The 19,457-nt window shown below is 39.3% G+C and overlaps 1 protein-coding gene across 1 annotated transcript in view; it reads left to right on the top strand.

The window, feature by feature from the left end:
• Positions 1-19,457, top strand: part of LOC128657428 (zinc finger protein 41) — a 108,566-nt gene that overhangs the window by 29,311 nt on the left and 59,798 nt on the right. The window contains exons 3-6 of the mRNA XM_053711780.1: positions 10,051-10,110; positions 10,311-10,458; positions 10,822-10,920; positions 12,158-12,232. Coding sequence (XP_053567755.1) covers positions 10,051-10,110; positions 10,311-10,458; positions 10,822-10,920; positions 12,158-12,232 — 382 coding nt within the window. The remainder of the gene's footprint in view (positions 1-10,050; positions 10,111-10,310; positions 10,459-10,821; positions 10,921-12,157; positions 12,233-19,457) is intronic.

The raw sequence follows: 19,457 nt of genomic DNA on the forward strand, positions 1-19,457 counted from the left end.
GGTCAGGACTCACCCTGAAATCAAAGGCTTTACATATGGCCAACAGACCCAGAAATGTTTACTCTTCGCAGACGACATAATATTCACATTGACAGAACCCATATCCTCAATACCTCAACTACTACAAACTTTCCAGGAATATAAACAGGTCTCAAATTTCTCAATCAACTTGGATAAATCTATGTTGATGCCCATCAACATAAATCGGCCATCTATCCAGCATTTGACTACACATACACAATTTGATGTAGTCCACTCAGTTAAATACTTAGGGACAATAATCCCAAACAAGCCATTAGAGATATATGAAAAGAATTTTGTACCCCTATACTTAGAAATAAGTCAATTGTTAAACACATGGCACAAGCAGGGACACCTGTCATGGATAGGCCGTATAAACGCGATCAAAATGTCTATCATACCGAAATACCTTTACTTATTTCAAGCGCTGCCCATTAATCTACCCCAACACTTCTTTAACTCTCATCAAAAATTACTAGAGTCGTTTATATGGTCACATAGTAGACCAAGAGTGGCAAGAAAAACCCTGTATCTGGCTAAAGAAGATGGGGGATTGAGTGTCCCAATTCTTAGAAACTATTATACAGCATCCCTACTAGCACGAATTGTAGCTTGGTGCCACAACAGTCCATCAAAACCATGGGTTCAGATGGAATCTCAATTAACAGGAATACTAAATCTAGCCAATTTACCCTGGCTATTGAAAAAACACAGGCCAAATCAGGTAGGGACTAATATCTTAATAAGAACCACATTAGATGTCTGGGACAAAACACTTAAAGAACAGAATAACCTATCAACTACAGTCTCTCCCTTATCCCCCTTATTTCAAAATCCTTACTTCTTTCCAGACCAGCTAGAGGGCCTGACGTACTCTACCCCTACATACGCAAATGTCCCAATTCACACACTTACACGAGAGGGCTTGTTCAGGAATCAACAAGAATTAAAAGAGGAAATAGGGGCCCCCTTTGACAAATGGTATTTATATCTACAAGCTCGACATGCAGTCATGACAGACACACAAAAACACGAACTCCTAAGACCCTTCACGCCATTTGAGAAACTGTGTACAACCACGTGTATATCAAGATCACATGTCTCTTTGATCTATACTATATTGTGTAAAAGATTTCCCAAAACAACACCGTCCTACATAAAGCAATGGGAAGGGGAGATGCAATTAGAATTTACTGAAAAGCAATGGGCTTACACATTTTCCTCTACTAGGAAATCCTCCATTTCAAACTCTTTAGTAGAACTTAATTATAAGATTCTTTCCAGGTGGTATCTCACTCCAAATAGATTAAACAAGATTTTTCCAGCATCGTCCCCTCTATGTTGGAGACAATGCGGAGAAATAGGGAACATGACCCATGTGTGGTGGTCATGCCCCAAACTGAAACCGTTCTGGGACCAGATCACTGCATATATAAAAAATAAATTACAACTCAATCTCACACTAAACTCCACTATAGTTCTACTGAACCAATTACCCAACCTAAGCTGTGCATATAGAAAAAAACTATTGTCTAGTATGTTGAGTTGTGCGAAAAGACTAATCCCTAGGCTATGGAAGAAACAAGAAATCCCAACCTTAACACAATGGATTAAAGAAGTTACCATGGTCCTAAAATTAGAAAAAATGCACTATACTTACTTAGGGAAAAAGGATTTTATACTGGAGGTCATATTCTTGTGGGAGACAGATCCTACTAATGTTACTTAAATTTGAAATAAGGTCATTAATATGAAAATAAATAAGGTCTTGCTCTTTTCTGTAGGATAATAGAACTTGCAGATATGCCATCTATAAGAAATCGGTAATTAAATACAATATGTTAACATTTTAGGGCGAACTGGTTGCTTCACTAATATACATATGTTTATGTTGATTATAAGATGTTTGTATTTGTATACTCAGATAATTTGTTTTGTACACAAGAAATTGGAAAACTCAATAAAAACATTTATTACAAAAAAAATATTAAAAAGAACAGGGCCCAGTACTGATCCCTGGGGGACGCCACTGATTACCTTTGTCCAATCTGAGTATGATCCATTTACTGCTACTCGTTGCTCCCTATCTTTTATCCAGTTATTTATCCATGAGCTAACATTTTCAGCTATTCCCAGTCCCTTAATTTTGTGCATTAATCTCTCATGTGGCACTGTATCAAATGCCTTTGCAAAATCTAAGTATATCACATCAACTGATTCCCCTTTATCTATATTTTTACTTACTTCCTCGTAGAAACTAGCTGAATTACTAGTTTCATTAGCCCAGTTTATATCAGGGTAGTTAAAATCTCCCATAATTACAGCACTGTTATTAGCAGCCTTACCTATTTGGATAAGTAGTTGAGTTTCCTCCGGGTCACTAATGTTGGGAGGCTTGTAGCATGTTCCTAGTAATATTTTTTTAGGATTTTTCCCCCCACTCTTTATTTCAACCCACAGGGTCTCTACATTGTCACTTGTATCATAAATATCTTCCCTTATTGTAGGTTTAAGGTCAGGTTTAATATACATGCAGATTCCTCCACCCCTTTTATTATTCCTGTCCCTCCTAAATAATGTATACCCCTCTAAGTTAACTGCCCAGTCATGTGAATCATCCCACCAAGTTTCAGTTATACTGATAACATCATAGTCCTCTTCTGCAACTAAGAGCGTCAGCTCCCCCATTTTACCTGTCATGCTTCTTGCATTTGTTGTCATACATTTAATTTTCATGTGCTTTCTGCTGCTACTTGGTGTACTTTCCTCTATACTTTCTAATGTGACATTTCTTAAGTCATCCCTTCCTTGAGATATTAAGGGAGTGACATATTCAGACACTGATCTCTCTGTTCTATTTTGTTCTAATTGACCCTCCCCCCCTTTGCCTAGTTTAAAAGGTTCTCTAAACGTGCTACCATCCTTTCCCCCAACACACCTGCACCCATGTCATTCAGGTGCAATCCATCCTTACTGTACAATTTGTACCCTAGTGAAAAATCAGCCCAGTGTTCTAAAAAGTCAAACCCCTCATTTTTACACCATGTTTTTAGCCATGAATTAACAGACCTTAGCTCCTTCTGCCTTACTGAGTTAACACACGGCACTGGTAATATCTCAGAAAATATTACTTTGGAGGTCCTTGCTTTAAGCTTGCTACCTAACTCCCTGAAGTCATTTTTTAGGACTCTCCATCTCCCACTGCTTTCTTCATTAGTACCAATATGCACCATGACTGCAGGATCAGACCCGCATCCCTCTAACAATCTATCAATACGCTCCACAATATGCCTAACACGAGCCCCTGGAAGACAGCAAACTGTTCTATGTAAAGGGTCTGGATGACAAATTACCCTATCAACCTTCCTTATAATAGAGTCTCCTACCACCAACATCTGCCTCTGGCCCTGACTTGTATGCCCCTCTTCCATGACTGAAGGACTGCCCACCATAGTATGCTCCTCTTCCACAGCTAAAGGACTGTTCACTATGCTAGGCAACACGGCCCTCTCTGACACTGCCACCCCTGAACTGATATCCCCAACATCTTCACTTAATCTTGCAAATCTATTGGGGTGTACCAGCTCAGAACTGGCCTGTCTCTTCCGCTTACTTCGCCCTCTAACTGTGACCCAGCTACATCCTGGAGTCTCCTCATCTGAATCCTCCCCATTCCCACTGCTGGAACCATTAACAACCAGCTCAGTCCTATCCATTTCCCTTTCAAGTGTCTGAATTTCATGTAGTGTTGCAATTCGTTCCTCCAGATCCCCAATACGAGTTTCTAAAGAGACAATATGCTCACACTTGCCACAAACATATAATCCCAGAAGCGGCTGCTCCAGTGATGCAAACATATGGCAAGCTGTACACTGAATGAGATTCTCACACATTCTTAATAAAAGGTTTAACTTAAAAGTATAAAATAAATATATATCCCCTTGGTTACCCCAAAACCTTGTTTGCCTAACTACCTTGGTTAGCTAACTATTATACTTAAAAAGACAATGTTACTTTAACAGAGAATCAATACAGCAAGCCTAAAAGAGCCAATATGGAGGATAAGGTGAACCACAAAAGCAAATGCATATACAGAGGATAAAGGAAACCCCAAAAGACAATCCTGGAATGTAAATGGTCCTGTATGGTAAAAGGCCAATCATTGTTTCACCATATTTCGCTTCATTAGGGCTCATACATTTCAACTCAATTCTGATAGCTTTATAAGAATAATGGTGCAGTCATCCTCAAACTAATTGCAGTTAATTGCGCTAGACTGTTAAATTAATATTTTCTAACCCACTTAAAATTATATACAAAATAACAATGGTGAAACATGGTTTTAGTAACAAACGATATATATGTATCAGTGTTAATACATCTCACACAAAATGGATACTTTATGGTGAATAATCTGTTGCTCTATACTTGCTCATATTAAAACAAATATCCAATCAAGAAATAATTATTTTTATAGGGTGTTAAGATATCATACAAGAACCATAACATCAATGAATTATGATGTAATTTAAAGTGTTGTGCAATGTCCCCTCCTCCTTTTCAATGTCCTTTAGATGTCCAAGAGTACAATCACGTAATGCACGTGCCATTTTGCCCACATAGAAGAGGTAACAGCTGCAGCAAGCTAAATAAATCACCCCTTCAGTTCTACAGATGAACTTAGAGCAAATTTTGTGCATTTGCCCTGTTTGGAAAAGAAATACTTAATGTGACACAAAACCAGATGTTTCTTCCACCGCACATTCGCTCTAGGGTTAAAAGATGATTCCCCAGTCACAAGTCCCCTTATTTCTTATCTTTCTGCCCTTTTCAACTATCTTTCCCATCCCCTCACAAAAGTACCCTACTTTAGGACATTACGTTCACTTGTGCGCACCCGGTAAACACAAACAGACTTTTCGCACCTGCACCATATGACCAAAATGCACCAAACTTTTACAGAATAAAAAACGGGGTGAGGATAATTGCTATGCTCAGGAAAGCTTATCTCCCAGCAGGAAATCGACACAAGGGGGGAGAGCAGGGGGCAATATGTAATTGGATTTTGCATGTTTACATTTTACACCTTGTACTGTATACAAACCCTAAATCTTGAACTTTAAAATGTCTTACTCTCTACTGTCTTGTCTGGTATTTGTATGGGAAAGAAAGAGAGTTTCTTCTCTACAGAGCTTAATCACTGAAAATAGGGCTATTAGATGAGTATCCTGGTACAGAAAACAGCACAGGGTGGGGGGGCGGATCTGACCCTCACTTCATTGTGCAATCCACTAGGTCCCGTTACACGTAGCCCTCTTTATTTGGTTATAATGCTTGCATTGTTTACATGGGTAGCATCCCAAATAATTTTTCGCTTTGAAATTCGAATTAGCCAATAGAATGAGAGCTGCTCAAATCCTATTAGCTGATTTGAATAGCCAATAGGATTTTAGCAGTCCTAATTCCTATTGGCTGATTCACATTTTTCAGCCAATAGGAATGCAAGGGACGCCATCTTGAATCGCGTCCCTTGCATTGAAGATTCAGTGTACGGTGGCGACCGTATGAAGAGGATGCTCTGCGCCGGATGTCTTCAAGATGGACCCGCTCCGCGCCTCCAGGATGAAGATAGAAGATGCCGCCTGGATGAAGATTGAAGAGGCCGCCTGGATGAAGACTTCTCGCCGCTTGGATAAGGAATTCAACACCGGGATGAAGATCGTTCAAGCGGAACTTCAAAAACTGTAAGTGGATCGTCAAGGGGTTAGTGTTAGTTTTTTTAAGGGTTTTTTGGGTGTTTTTTTTTTTTTTACTTTAGGGTCTGGGCAGTAAAATAGCTAAATGCCATTTTAAGGGCAATGCCCATACAAATGCCCTTTTCAGGGCAATGGGTAGCTTAGTTTTTTTTAGAGTTAGGTTTTTTATTTTGGGGGGGTTGGTTGAGTGGTGGGTTTTACTGTTGGGGGTCTGTGTTTTTTTTTTTTTACAGGTAAAAAAGCGGATATCTTTGGGGCAATGCCCCACAAAAGGCCCTTTTAAGGGCAATTGGTAGTTTATTGTAGGCTAGGTTTTTGTTTTGTTTTTTGATAGATTAGGTGTAATTCCTTTTTATTTTGGATAATTTTGTTTGTTATTTTCCGTAATTTAGTGTTTATTATTTTTTATTTTTTTTTAAATAGTTTTTATTGAGGTACTAAGGATAGGCAAACAAACAGTAAATAATGTAGTACAGTAAGTGATTACATTCCATGACATATTAATATACAGTGCCTATATAGAAGTTAACCCTCCCTATCATACTCAAAAGGCCACTCATGGACCTTACATGGAAAGGCATTACTGAAGATAGGGGAAGGCATAATATAATAGAGGGACCACTCTTGGATCCCGTTGCAAGTACCTCAAGATTTTTTGTTTTCTTTTCTTTACACTGCTTAAGCAATCGGATAACTTGCTTTAAGCACTAAGCTATAACAATATCAAGGGTCTCTGAAAAACACTCATGAGCGTAAGTAAAGTAGTGATCCTCTAGAATACTGTCAAAATGAAAGTACAGCCTGCAAATAGAAAATATATTCAAAAGGGAATCTTCAATACAGATTTTTCAACCACAGGGACAGAATTATCAAACTATCAAAAGTTAGGTCTTCTGGGGGACAAGCAGCGGCGTTATTAAATGGGGACCATTCATACGCAAGCTTTAAAAAGAGTACATTCATAAGCTCCTGGTGTCGCAGAAAGGGCATAAATATAAATGTGTTTTCGTCCTCACATCTCATCTCTTATAGTAGTATCAAAAAGTTAATATACAGACCCTTAGTCTACTTGGCAGAACATGAACCTTGGTCTCCAGCGTTGCAATTATACATAGACCCTACACGCCATGGCAACTAGATAATCAGATCATGTATGAGTAGCCCTGCACAATACATCATTCCCCATTTACACACCTAAGCAATACTAAATAGCTGTTCCCTGTGGTTTATGTGCATAGAACAATACCTAGCCTTGAGAGACAAGTAAATTTAGCATACAGGCTGCACAGACATCACAAACATGGAGGACAGTAGATCATATAAACTGCTATTATGTATAGAGGGGGGGAGGGGAGGACACATATAGGTACAAAGGAAAACTAGTTCACATATACCAACCTAACCTAGAGTGGAATATTTGATGTAGCAACTAAACTAAGCAAATAGACAGACTATGCATGTGAGAGCAATACTTAGTTTTTCAAATAGTATTAAAATGGGCAAACATGGTGCATAAACATCTACCAAATCTAACAGTATATCTAATAATACAGAGTGCAAGTTCAAATATCAGGCCCTAGGGCCTTCATTACAAGCCGCAACAAGCATCATAGTACATTATTTGGGGACATCAATTATATACATAGAGAGAGTGTCTCCTCATCGGCAATCCCCTCAGATGTCAACACATCCTCAAAGATACAACCCCTCACTTATCCGATGCCGGACCGGAGACTCTGGGGAGCATGATGCCATGGTGATCTAGCTTGGAGAATCTGTAGGATCTTCCGGATCTGCCAGTTCCCACAGCCGTCCAGTCGGAGCGAGTGTGGATAGTCCAACCCCAAAGGCACTCTAAGAGCCGTACCAGCCAGCGGCTGAGAGAAGTCTGTGTGGAGAGCTGTAAGGAATGTGTCTTGTTGTAGCACCAGACTCTCAGTAACTGTCACCCCGCAGTCCTCCTCCTCCTTGGGATAAGCTGCTAGTGACCGCATATGTGTGCTAGCTGAGAGCGATGTAGTCCCAGGGTCTGTGCCTGTCAGCATCAACGGAAGAGAGCAGACTTGAGGAGCTGCAAGCGCCATGCTGTTCTGCGGTTCCTGCGCCGCATTGCGCTCCACCATGAGGCCGTCACTATGCATGCGCATTGCTTGAGACATACAAATAAGGGCATCCAGTCTCTTACATAGCTTTCTCCCATGCTCTTGTAGAAGTTCTCTGACAGCGGAGTACGTTATTTGCGGTTCCATAGCGGCTAGTACTGTGACACACCTCAGGCATTAAAAAGACCACAGGTTTAAAGATCTGTTAGGCGGTTCAGAGTGTAGTGTGTAATATCCCAGCAGGGTGCAAAAATATGCCAAGATGGCGCTGCCTGGTGATACGGCCCAATCCTAAACAGATTTTCAGCTCAGCATAGATCGATAAATTGCCAAGCACTTATCAGCATATTCAGGGCTTCACCTAGTATGATTATGCAGTAGTTCAGCAATTCTCTTTTTGGGTTATATCCACAATATGAGGCTTTCATAGATGCTATTTTTACGGAGCTCCCAGAACATGCGACTGGTTCAGTTGCTGGCCAGCCCCGCCCCCGTTTATTATTTTTTGTAACAGTATTTTTTTATTTTTTGTAATTAGTTTGTAATTTTTAGAGTAGTGTTAGGATTTTTGTAATGTGTAATTTAATTGGTAGTTAGTTTAATTTTAGTTTAATAATTCTATTAGTTTAATTGTTAAACTTAGTTTTTTTTAATTTGATAGGTAAGTTGCTTTCGGTTTAGGGGTTAATAGTTTAGTAAATTTTGTTGTGTGGGGGCTTGCAGTTTAGGGGTTAATAGGTTTATTATAGTGGCGACGGTGTAGGGCTTAATAACTTTAGTATAGTGAGGGCGATTTGGGCTGACAGCAGATTAGGGGTTAGTAATATTTAAATAGTGTTTTTTATGCTGGAGGGCGGCGGTTTAGGAGTTAATAACTTTATCATAGTGGTGACGATGTTGGGGAGCAGCGGAATAGGGGTTAATAAATTTTATTAGTGGCGGGCGATGGTCAGGGAGCGGGCAGATTAGGAGTTAATAAGTTTATTATAGTGTTTGCAATGCGGGAGGGCCTCGTTTAGGGATTTAATCTGTAGTTTATGGGTGTTAGTGTACTTTTAACACTTTAGATATGAGTTTTATGTTACAGCTTTGTAGCGTAAAACTCATAACTACTGACTTTAGATGTCGTTTTAGGGCTGTAAAGCAGGTTTTTTAGCCAGAACGCAAAACTCTTAATACCTATGAAAAAACGTAATTTTTACGTGTACGAGACTGACGTTGCGTTACAGGCTAAAAGTCTTGCGGTACCGCTATTACCGACAAAACTTGTAAATGGCTGCTTTAGGGAAAATGATGCGTTATGGGTCACACTCACTGCTATTTGACTCATAACGCACAAACTCCTAATCTAGGGGTGTCTGTTAATAATAAAGTGCAATGTCTTTTTAAGATCTTTTGTAATTCATACCACCCCCCGCATTAGAGTTATACATCAAATAGTAAATTCTGTGTTGATCTTATTTTTACATTATTACTTGAGACAATATAACATCTGTGTCTGTGTGGTATTGCATACTCTATCAAAACCACTACTAATAACCATTTTAGAATAGCGTGTTCTTTGACCTATTAGTCAAGTTCAGTGTCAAAGTAAAAAAGTCACAATCCAATTACAATACATCTAGCTCTTAGAAACTGAGAGACAGGAAAGCTATTTGTAGAAGGGCTGCCTTCCTAATTATTTTTGGTCCATAGTATACCACATTCTTTACTAAATAATCCCAGTGACAAAACTTCCGGCAGATCCTAAGGGTCCCCCCGCATATACTCAAAAACACAAAATATAAAACACTAGTTACCAAGGGCTACTTTGGCAAGACCCCAGCATCCCAGGAACCTACTATCACCCCAAAGGGGCTTGATAAATATGCCCCAAAGTCTCAACTCTACGTTCCCCAAATCACACCACCCCCAAAGGTTATATCATACAGTAATCAATGACCCAGCAATGTCTTTATTCTTGATTGAAGCTCATGTTCTCAATCTTCAGCATCTTCAAACAACAGAAGACCCACAAAACAACCCAGTCTTCTATGCTACTTTGTGATGATCAGGACTGTGATGAGAAAAAACCCCCCGTTAATTTAAAGAGATTTAGAAGTAAATGAGAACTGGAGAAATGTGAGGCCAGGGAATCCTAGTCTGATTATTTTCTTTTATGTATTTTATAGGAATATGTCATTGTGAATAAGAGGCCCTCCCACAGCGTCATTCACCGGCAGAGCAGAGATGTAAGTACTGCTGGAGAATATAACATTATATCAGTTCATGTTACAGTGATGCCCTTTACTGATCTGTTTGGCCCTGTGTGTGTTTCTTACCTGCTGTCTGTGTCCTCTGCATTATCCTTGCTCTCCTGACTCTGCCAGTTAAAAGTTTTGTGGCAGAACCATTCCTTGTGTTAGCGCTGAATTAGTTGTGTGTGTTTCAGGTGCCTATAAAGTGTGATGATGTTGCTGTGTATTTCTCTATGGAGGAGTGGGAGTATATAGAGGGACACAAGGAGCTTTACACGGACATTGTAATGGAGACTAATCAAGTGCTAAAGACTATGGTGATCCCAGAAAACAAGAGCTCAGGTAACAAATGATATTAACAAGTAATACATTATTTCACTCAGAAAATTCACATACACTATAGAAGTGAGCAAACAGTGTGTAAATTTACAGTTAATCCGTCGTGTGAACGAATGAGCTGTCTGATCAGAAACTAGTTTTATACCCAATAAAAATAATAAAACATATTTAAACGGTTGAGAGGGATTACTCTTAAATCAATTATATATGTTAATATTATTTTATAGATGTAAATATTTGTTATGCAAAAAGTAACATGCTTTGTTTTTGTTCTTGATTGGATACATTTTAAGATTCCTTTTTTAGATTACAACAAAAATATGTCATATCGGTTTAACAAAATAAACTGATTGCATTCTTTATTAGAACTAACAGGTCACAGTGATGAAAATCTTTACAAAGGAGCACATTCAGAACTTGTACAGAATATTCAGCCAGTGGAGACCCCATCAGACGTCTCTGCAGGTAACAGATATATGGCAGAATCTACTATTAATGTTTTCTTCACCATTTATTTGAAAACTCAGATTCTGAAATGATTTAGGACCAGATTACAAGTGGAGCGCTAAATATTGCTTTAGTGAAAGCGATATTTGCGCTCCACTGTGTAATACCAGCCCACACTAAAGTTCGCTGGTATTACACGTTGTCAGCAATGCGAATGCGAGCTTGCTTTTGCATTGCTGGGAAGCATTGCGCTCACTAGAAGCGCACTACCATAGGCTCCAATGGGAGCCTCGTTCTGATGCTTTATATACATATATATATTTAATATATATATTTACTGGGAACACACAGTTCCCATAGACCACAATGTAAAGGCACTTTTCAGTACACTTTTTTTTCCCTAACACCCCACTCCCGCCAACTTTAAAACCCCAAAACTGCCTAGTGCAGTTATTTTTTATTAAAAAAAAATTCTACATTTCTTTAAAATAAAAAACTATAATGCCCCCTATTTTAAAGGCATTTGGGGCACTTTTAGAAATTTAATTAAAGATCTAATCTCTGGTTAATTTTCTGAGCGCTAATTGCTACAGCAAGCTCACGGTAGTAACCAGCTACTTGTAATGACTGGTTATTTATCTCGTGCCCGCAAACAGGCAAGTTTGTCCGTTTGCGTGATTAATTACCTCTCCACTTGTAATCTAGCTCTTAATCTTTACTAATAATTATGTAAATGATGGATCTGAAGACTGACCAATTACAATCATAAAATACTGATGTGTTGTGTAATATTAATATATTATCAGATGTGTGTGAAATAACTGCACTTAAAGGGACTTGAAACCCAAAAATATTCTTTCATGATTCAGGTAGAGAATACAATTTAAAACAACATTCCAATTTACCTCTATTATTTAATTTGCTTTATTTTCTTGTTATCCTTTGCTGAAAGGTTTATCTAGGTAAGCTCAGGAGCAGCAAATAACCTAGGTTCTAGCTGCTGATTGGTGGCTGCATATATATATACTGATTGTCATTGGCTCACCCATGTGTTCAGTAAGAAACCAGTAGTGCATTGTTGCTCCTTCAACAAACAATACCAAGAGAATGAAACAAATTAGATAAAAGAAGTAAATTAGAAAGGTGTTTAAAATTGTATTCTCTATCTGAATTATGAAAGAAATATTTGGGGATTCATGTCCCTTTAAATCCATTTAATAAAAAAACTAATTTTATCCTCTATTACAATGAACAGGTCACAGTGATGAAATTCTAGACACAGGAGCACAAGAACTTTTACAGAATATTCTGCCATCAGATGTCTCTGCAAGTGAGTTTTCTGTTGTATAAGCTTTACAATTAAAAATTCAGATTCTGAAATGATTTCACCCTATGTAAATGATGAGCCTTGGTACAGACAGTTTGCAATGATGAAATCTATTTGGTACACATATGCCCTGTGTTCCCCTCTCTCTCACCCTCTGCTTTATGAAAATACTAGACACACATGCCTTGTCATCTATCTTACCTTAACCCCTTAAGGACCAACGTGGTAACCTGTATGATGCTGCTGTCCTTGTCCTCTCTCTGCCACTATCTCACTAAAAGTAGGAAGATTTCTGCATGTAGAGGTACTGATGCAGAGAGAGACATTCTGTGTCCCTCTCTGCATCGGGCAACGGTGGTGCCGATCGTTGGTGGTGTTGGAGGGTTAGGAGGGAGGCAAGTGTGCGGCCCATCGCTGGAGGGGGCGGGAATGGGTGGGACCACTACACTACAGAACCCTCCCACCCCATTGAGCGGCAGGGAGTGGGGAGGAGGAAGAAGAAGAGCGAGGGGGATCCTATAGTGGAGAGGGGATTAGAGGGTGGGAATTCGATCTAGGAGGGGGAGAGGTAGGGGGGGCAGCTATACTACAGAAAAAATGTTGTGTTTTTTTTATTAATTTGAAATAAAAATATATATAAAACTGGGTACTGGCAGACAGCTGCCAGTACCTAAGATGGAGGAAATTAGTTAGAGGGGCAGGGTTGGAGAACTTTTTGGGAGGGTACACACACATACCCTCTCTTCTCTCACCTTCTGCTTAATTTGAATAATACACACACACATACCTTCTCTTCTCTTTGACCCTCTGCTTCACGTGAATGGTGCACATGGCCTCCCTTCACTTTTCTTTCTAATGACACAGTGAGTCCACAGATCATCTTCAATTAATGTTGGGAATATCACTCCTGGCCAGCAGGAGGAGACAAAGAACACCACAGCAGAGCTGTTAAGTATCACTTCCCTTCCCACAACGCTCAGTCATTCTCTTTGCCTACGTTAAAAGCAAGGAGGTGGTAAAGTCTAGGTGTCTGAAAGAAGATTCTTCAATCAAGATTTTATTATTTTAGAGCAGAGCAAGTTTGTTCTGTTCCTTCCTGGGGTCTAGCCGTAGCCCATGTCAGTCTCTTCAGTAGAGCAGAGGTGGCTTTTAATCAATTGGGAACTTGTGGGGTATAATCCTCACTGCAACTCCCAAATAGTTGTTGCTGCCCCAACTTGAAATCCTGAGTAAGATTATTCAGTCTTTCTTCTTTTCCACAGGTCCATGTGACGGAGAATGCCTCTCAAACCTAGTGAGCTGTCCTGCTGCCAGACGGCCAGATGCAGGTAAGTGCCATTTTGTCTTCAAAGGAGGGAGATGGTGCACTTTATAGACTACTGCAGATTTTATGGGGACAAGATATATCCTGCTAATATATTCCTCATGGCAGTATGCAGGCACTTAATGTGAGATGTGAGAGACGCTTTTCTCTCTTTAATGGTGATGAAAGGGTTAACCGTTGTATGAGGCTTGTTTTTTGGTATAAGCAAATATAAATCTTATGGGCTTATGTGTGATCCTCTTATGTTGCAGCGAGGGGTCCAATTTATTTCTCAGTAAATAATGTGACTGGAGACAAGGGTTATTACCTCTAGGAATGGAGGTATATACATTTTCTTAGTATGGGCAGATAACAAGTTTGGTCTGAGTTACAGTTTGTTTGTGGTATAATATGCTATGAAATAATATAGCCGTTATGCTCAGTATAGGTTTAACAGCAGTAGTCTTCAGTCTCCTTACTGTGGATGCGCTATTGCTTTTGCTAACGTTTGAAACTTACAATGCTTTGTAATGCATTTTTAATTGTCGGCACTATCCCCCGCCATTTCACATTTCTGTGGTGGGAAGGTCTTTGCAGTATTACACTTTGAGAGTGGCAAAATATTTTGACAGAATCCTATGGGATGCTACTGTCCTCCGCTATCAGTGTGTCGGTGGCAGTATGCAGAATCAGTTTAATTGATGTATTCTGTTTGACTTATATGTTTTGTGAAAGTCATATAGAGCGCTACGGTCCTCCGCCATTATACATTTATACATTTCTGTGGCGGGAAGGACTCTGCAGTATGCAGATTCAGTTTAATCTATCTATTCCGTTTGACACAAGTGTTTTGTGAAATGCCTATAGAGCGCTACGGTTCTCCACCATTTTAAATTTCGGTGTCGGGTATGTCTTTGCAGTACGCAGACTAAGTGGATCACGCGCTTGCTTAATGTTAGGATTTAGTTGGCGTGTGCTGTTTTCCGTTTTGTCACGGAATGGCTTCTTCACCACGGCCATTTATTCTGATAGCAGAACTTGTCGTTTTTTTTCCAAGAATATAGTAGACACCTCAGTTAGTCTGGGGTGTAGGTTGGCTTTATTTTCTGTGCTCACTAACTTTCATTTTTTAAAGTGACAGTTCATTATTTTTATTGTGACATATTCTGACATTTAGCATCTTATTCATTTGGGTGGAGTTCCCTTTGAAGAGAACCAGAACAGAATTAAGGCTCCTAAGCCAATTCTTTTATGTCTGATTTTTCCAGGTTAGTCATTTAGCCAGGGGCTAAGTTATCTGGCTTCGCTGTACTAACCTGTGGATCTTTGTGTAGCTAGTCGGTTTCATAATCTGAAGGCCTTGAGTTAGTCCTCACACTTTCAAAATATTTTTAGATTTTTCTTCTGAGCCCAGATTTCTGGTTTGATCCTGATCTAAGAGATGCAGGGTTTGCCTCCAATACAGAACTATTGGGAGACTGATGCTCTCTGGATTTCTTCAAACATGGGCATGACATGTACTGGATAGTCGGCGGACTTAGTGCCTCAGGGTTACTAAATAGAATCAAACCCTTACTCCCTGGCACAGATTCCATCTCTCGGTTTTTATCTGCGGACCAGATATCAGAGAGGCGGTTTCATTGGGTGGGATCTTTTTGTCCTAGCTTAGACCTTAAAGGGACACTGAACCCAAATTTTTTTCTTTCGTGATTCAGATAGAGCATGCAATTTTAAGCAACATTCTAATTTACTCCTATTATCAAATTTTCTTTATTCTCTTGTTATCTTTATTTGAAATGCAAGAATGTAAGTTTAGATGCCGGCCCATTTTTGGTGAACAACCTAGGTTGTCCTTGCTGATTAGTGAATAAATTGATCCACCAATCAAAAACTGCTGTCCAGAGTTCTGAACAAAGAAAAAAACTTAGATGCCTTATTTTTCAAATAAAGATAGCAAGAGAACGAAGAAACATTGATAATAGGAGTAAATTAGAAAGTTGCCTAAAATTGCATGCTCCATCTGAATCACGAAAGAAAAAAATTGGGTTCAGTGTCCCTTTAAGTGTTTCAACTAGTTATTCTCAGTGTTCCATCCTTCAAAATCCTTTGGTTCGATTCTTGCTTTGGTGTAAGAGGGTCAGTTCATGGTGATCATAGATCTGGAGGAAGTGTCTCTTCAAGCTCCTGAGTTTTGTCATTCTGTCAAACCCTTTCAGTTTGGCGCCTTTCCTGGTCAACATGTTGTTTCAGGCGCAGTCCTTCCATCAAGCAGACTCTCATTCAGGGATCTTGTTGTCTTTTCTTTGTTCCCATGGATGGGAAGTGAATATGAAGAGTTTCCTTGTTCCAACTACAGGGGTAGTTTTTCTTAGGGACCATAATAGTTTCCCTATCCCTGAACCTTTTTCTGACAGAAGGTCAGAAAATCAAGGATTTTCCATCTGGCCTCTTTATACATTTCTATTGGGCCTTCAGTGGCTTAAGGGTATGGTCTGATGGTCTTTTTGTTGGACATCATCCTTTTGCGCGTTCCATCCGAGAGTTCTACTTTTACGCATGCTCGGATAGTTATACGGGGTGAATCCGTCTTAGGAGACAGGCTTTCTTAGGAGAGTCAGGGTTCTTACCCTGCAGACCTGCCTGGATGATAGTGTCACGGTTGCCAGCCATTTGAGCTTGGGACTATGGACTCGGGAGGAGTCTGTTTTTCCATTCCTCTTGGAGTTTAGATCGATATGCAATGTGCTGTTGATCAGTTGTCCTTAACCTGGTTTTTCAGGTTCTAGTTGGACAATTTTTCCTCAGTAGTTGGCATAAACCACCTGGGAGGAATCTAGAGTGGGCGGACGCTCACTATTGATGTTTTCCTTTTTATTCCTGGAGGGAATGCTGGGAGCGGACTTTTTGAGAAGTCAGACCTTTTATCCGGGCGCTCTTTCTGATCTCTCCAGATTAACCCTTGTCTAAGTACGTCTAGCTTCCTAGATATGTCTAGAGGTCTGGAGGTCAGCAAGCTGTCCTAATATGCAGCCTTTGGGATGTAATATTTTCCTCCCTGAAGGTTGTTCCTGAGGGAAGGACATTCCGATTTGGGTCCTTCCTTCATCCAAACTTGTATAAGCTAAAACTTTCTGTTTGGTGTTTTGAACACTTAGTTTTGTCTATGCATGGTTTTTCTGCAGTGGTCATTGTAACCTTGATTCCGGATCACAAGCCTGTTACTGGTATTTTTCCGTAGGGTATGACGTGAGTACCTTAGGGGGGAGATTCCAAGGGTTACTCTTGAATATAGAGTCAGGATCCTAGGATGTTCTCTTTTCTCCAGGAGGGTCTGGAGAAGGGTTGTTAGGGTCTGGCGAAGTAAAATTTCTGCATTTCTCTCGTTACACGTGTCTGGCGGATGTTCCAGATGTGTATTTTTGTCAGGCCCTGGTTACTTCAGGCCTATATTTTAGTCAGTTGTTCCTGTTGGAACCTTTCCTTGTTTTTTTTTGTTTTTGCAACAGGCTCAGGTTGAGCCATTGCATTCCGCTGATATTTAATTTTTAGCTTAAAAGATTTTCTTTATTTCCATGTTCTATTCTGCTCAGAGAGTTTTGAATTCTCAGCTTGCAGTGTGATTCTCCTTCTCATATTTCATTCGGATAAGGCAGTTCTTCGTACCAAGTTTTTTTTTTCTTCCTAAAGTGGTTTCGAGCAGGAAATTGTTGTTCCTTTTCTCTGTCCTATTCCTCTCATGAGGATCGTCTAATACACAACTTAGACGTTGTGCGTGCTCTTAAAATCTACTTGCTGGCTACAACGGACTTCTTAAGTCTTCTGCTTTGTTTGTTTGCTTTTCTAGGACTCGTAAAGGTCAGAAAGCTACTGCCACTTCTCTTTGTCTTTGGTTGAGAAGTATTATTTGTTTGACATATGAAACGGCTGAACAGCAGCCTTCTGAGAGAATTATAGCTCATTCCACCAGGGCGGTGTCTTCCTCGTGGGCCTTCAAGATGAGGCAACTGTTTATCAGATCTGACATTTTTGCCTCGGCCAAGGCGTCCTTTGGGAGAAAGGTTCTTCAAGCAGTGGTGCCTTCTGTTTAGGTTACCTTTCTCCCTCCCTTATCATCTGTGTCCTCTAGCTTGGGTATTGATTCCCAACAGTAATTGATGATGATCTGTGGACTCACCGTGTCATTAGAAAGAAAACAAAATTTATGCTTACCTGATAAATTTCTTTATTGACATGGTGAGTACACGGTCCTCCCTGTTCTTCAGACAGTTTTTTTTTTTTATATATAAACCTCAGACACCTCTGCACTTTGTGTCGTTTCCTTTCTTTCCTTTTCCTTCAGTCAAATGACTGGGGGTTGTGGGAAGGGAAGTGATACTTAACAGCTCTGCTGTGGTGCTCTTTGCCTCCTCCTGCTGGCCAGGAGTGATATTCCCAACAGTAATTGATGATGATCAGTGGATTCACTGTGTCAAGAAATAAATAAATTTATTAGGTAAGCATAAATTTAGTTTTTTTCTTACACTTTGCTTCATGTAAATGATACACATATGTGCCCTCTCTATCCCTTCTCCTCAACCTCTAGTTCATCAAATCATGTTCTCTTTTTTTTATTGTGAATTCAGTAATTTTGGACATTAATAAATATGTGATTTAATATAGGAATAAATTGGCAACTGGTACTTTGCAATATGATTATCCTTTTGGATTGATGACTAGTGGAACATTTTTTAATCAGATTATAATATGTACAGTAGAGCTGCAACAACTAATCGATAATAATCGATTATGAAAATAGTTGTCAACGAATCTCATAATCTATTAGTTGGTTTACAATTAGTTGGTCTGTGCACGGCACCAGCTGCTTCACTCCAATGAGCTCTTGTACATGATATTGTGTTTTATGGTTATGCTCCTAGTCTAAAGGACGTCTACAGACATTTACTTTTCAGAACAGAAATAAAATACAAGTCATTTGGATTGTTTATATTACATCAGGTGATTTGGGACTATGCTTTGCATGATATAGTGCTGAGCTTGTTATTTATACCTAGCCCTAGATTGATGGGATTTGTTATTTGAATTGATGGACACTATTATCTGTTTGCACAATTATTAGCAGATCACTTACTATTGCTGATTATATGTACTGTATAGATAATGTGTAAGGCTTTGTCCTGTCATTGATATATATAGTCCTTAGTGCTTTTGACTCTTGTTGATTTTTTTTATATTTTTAATTCTAATATGTACCAGGAGCATGTGGTCATGTTGTCAATTTTTGCATTTGAATGCAAAGTTTCTGAGATAGCGAATAACTGAATGTTATTAAAGGGATAGGAAAGTGTCAAAATTAAACTTGCATGATTCCGATTTTAAGACACTTTTAAATTCACTTTTATTTTCAAATGTCCTTTGTTCTTGTGGTATCCCTTGTTGAAACATAATACGCACATATCCTACACTGGTGGGAGCTGCTGCTAATTGGTGCCTGCACATGTTGTCTTTTGTGATTGGCTGACTAGATGTGTTCATCTTGCTGCCAGTAGTGTAATGCTGTTCCTTCAGCAAAGGGTGACAAAGGAACAAAGCAAATTTCATAATGGAAGTAAATTGGAAAGTTGTTTAAAATGGTATGTTCTATCCAAATCATGAAAGAAAATGTTGGGGTTTCCTGTCCCTTTAACAGTGATAGCCTACCTCTTTGTAGTTCTACATCTTTTGAAACAGTGTTTGTTTTTTTTTGCTTGATTATAAAAATGTGTCCTCCTGCCGGTTAGACAAACAGTTGTGCTAATGTAAAGTTTTAGTCTGAAGTTTATATTTATAACACTCAGTATGTGGATTAGGAATATTTTTTTTTTAATCAGATTAATCGAAAAAATAATCGACTGATTAATTGATTATGAAAATAATAGTTAGTTGCAG

The sequence above is a fragment of the Bombina bombina genome, chromosome 4, assembly GCF_027579735.1.
Source record: "Bombina bombina isolate aBomBom1 chromosome 4, aBomBom1.pri, whole genome shotgun sequence".
In the NCBI taxonomy this organism is placed as follows: Eukaryota; Metazoa; Chordata; class Amphibia; order Anura; family Bombinatoridae; genus Bombina; species Bombina bombina.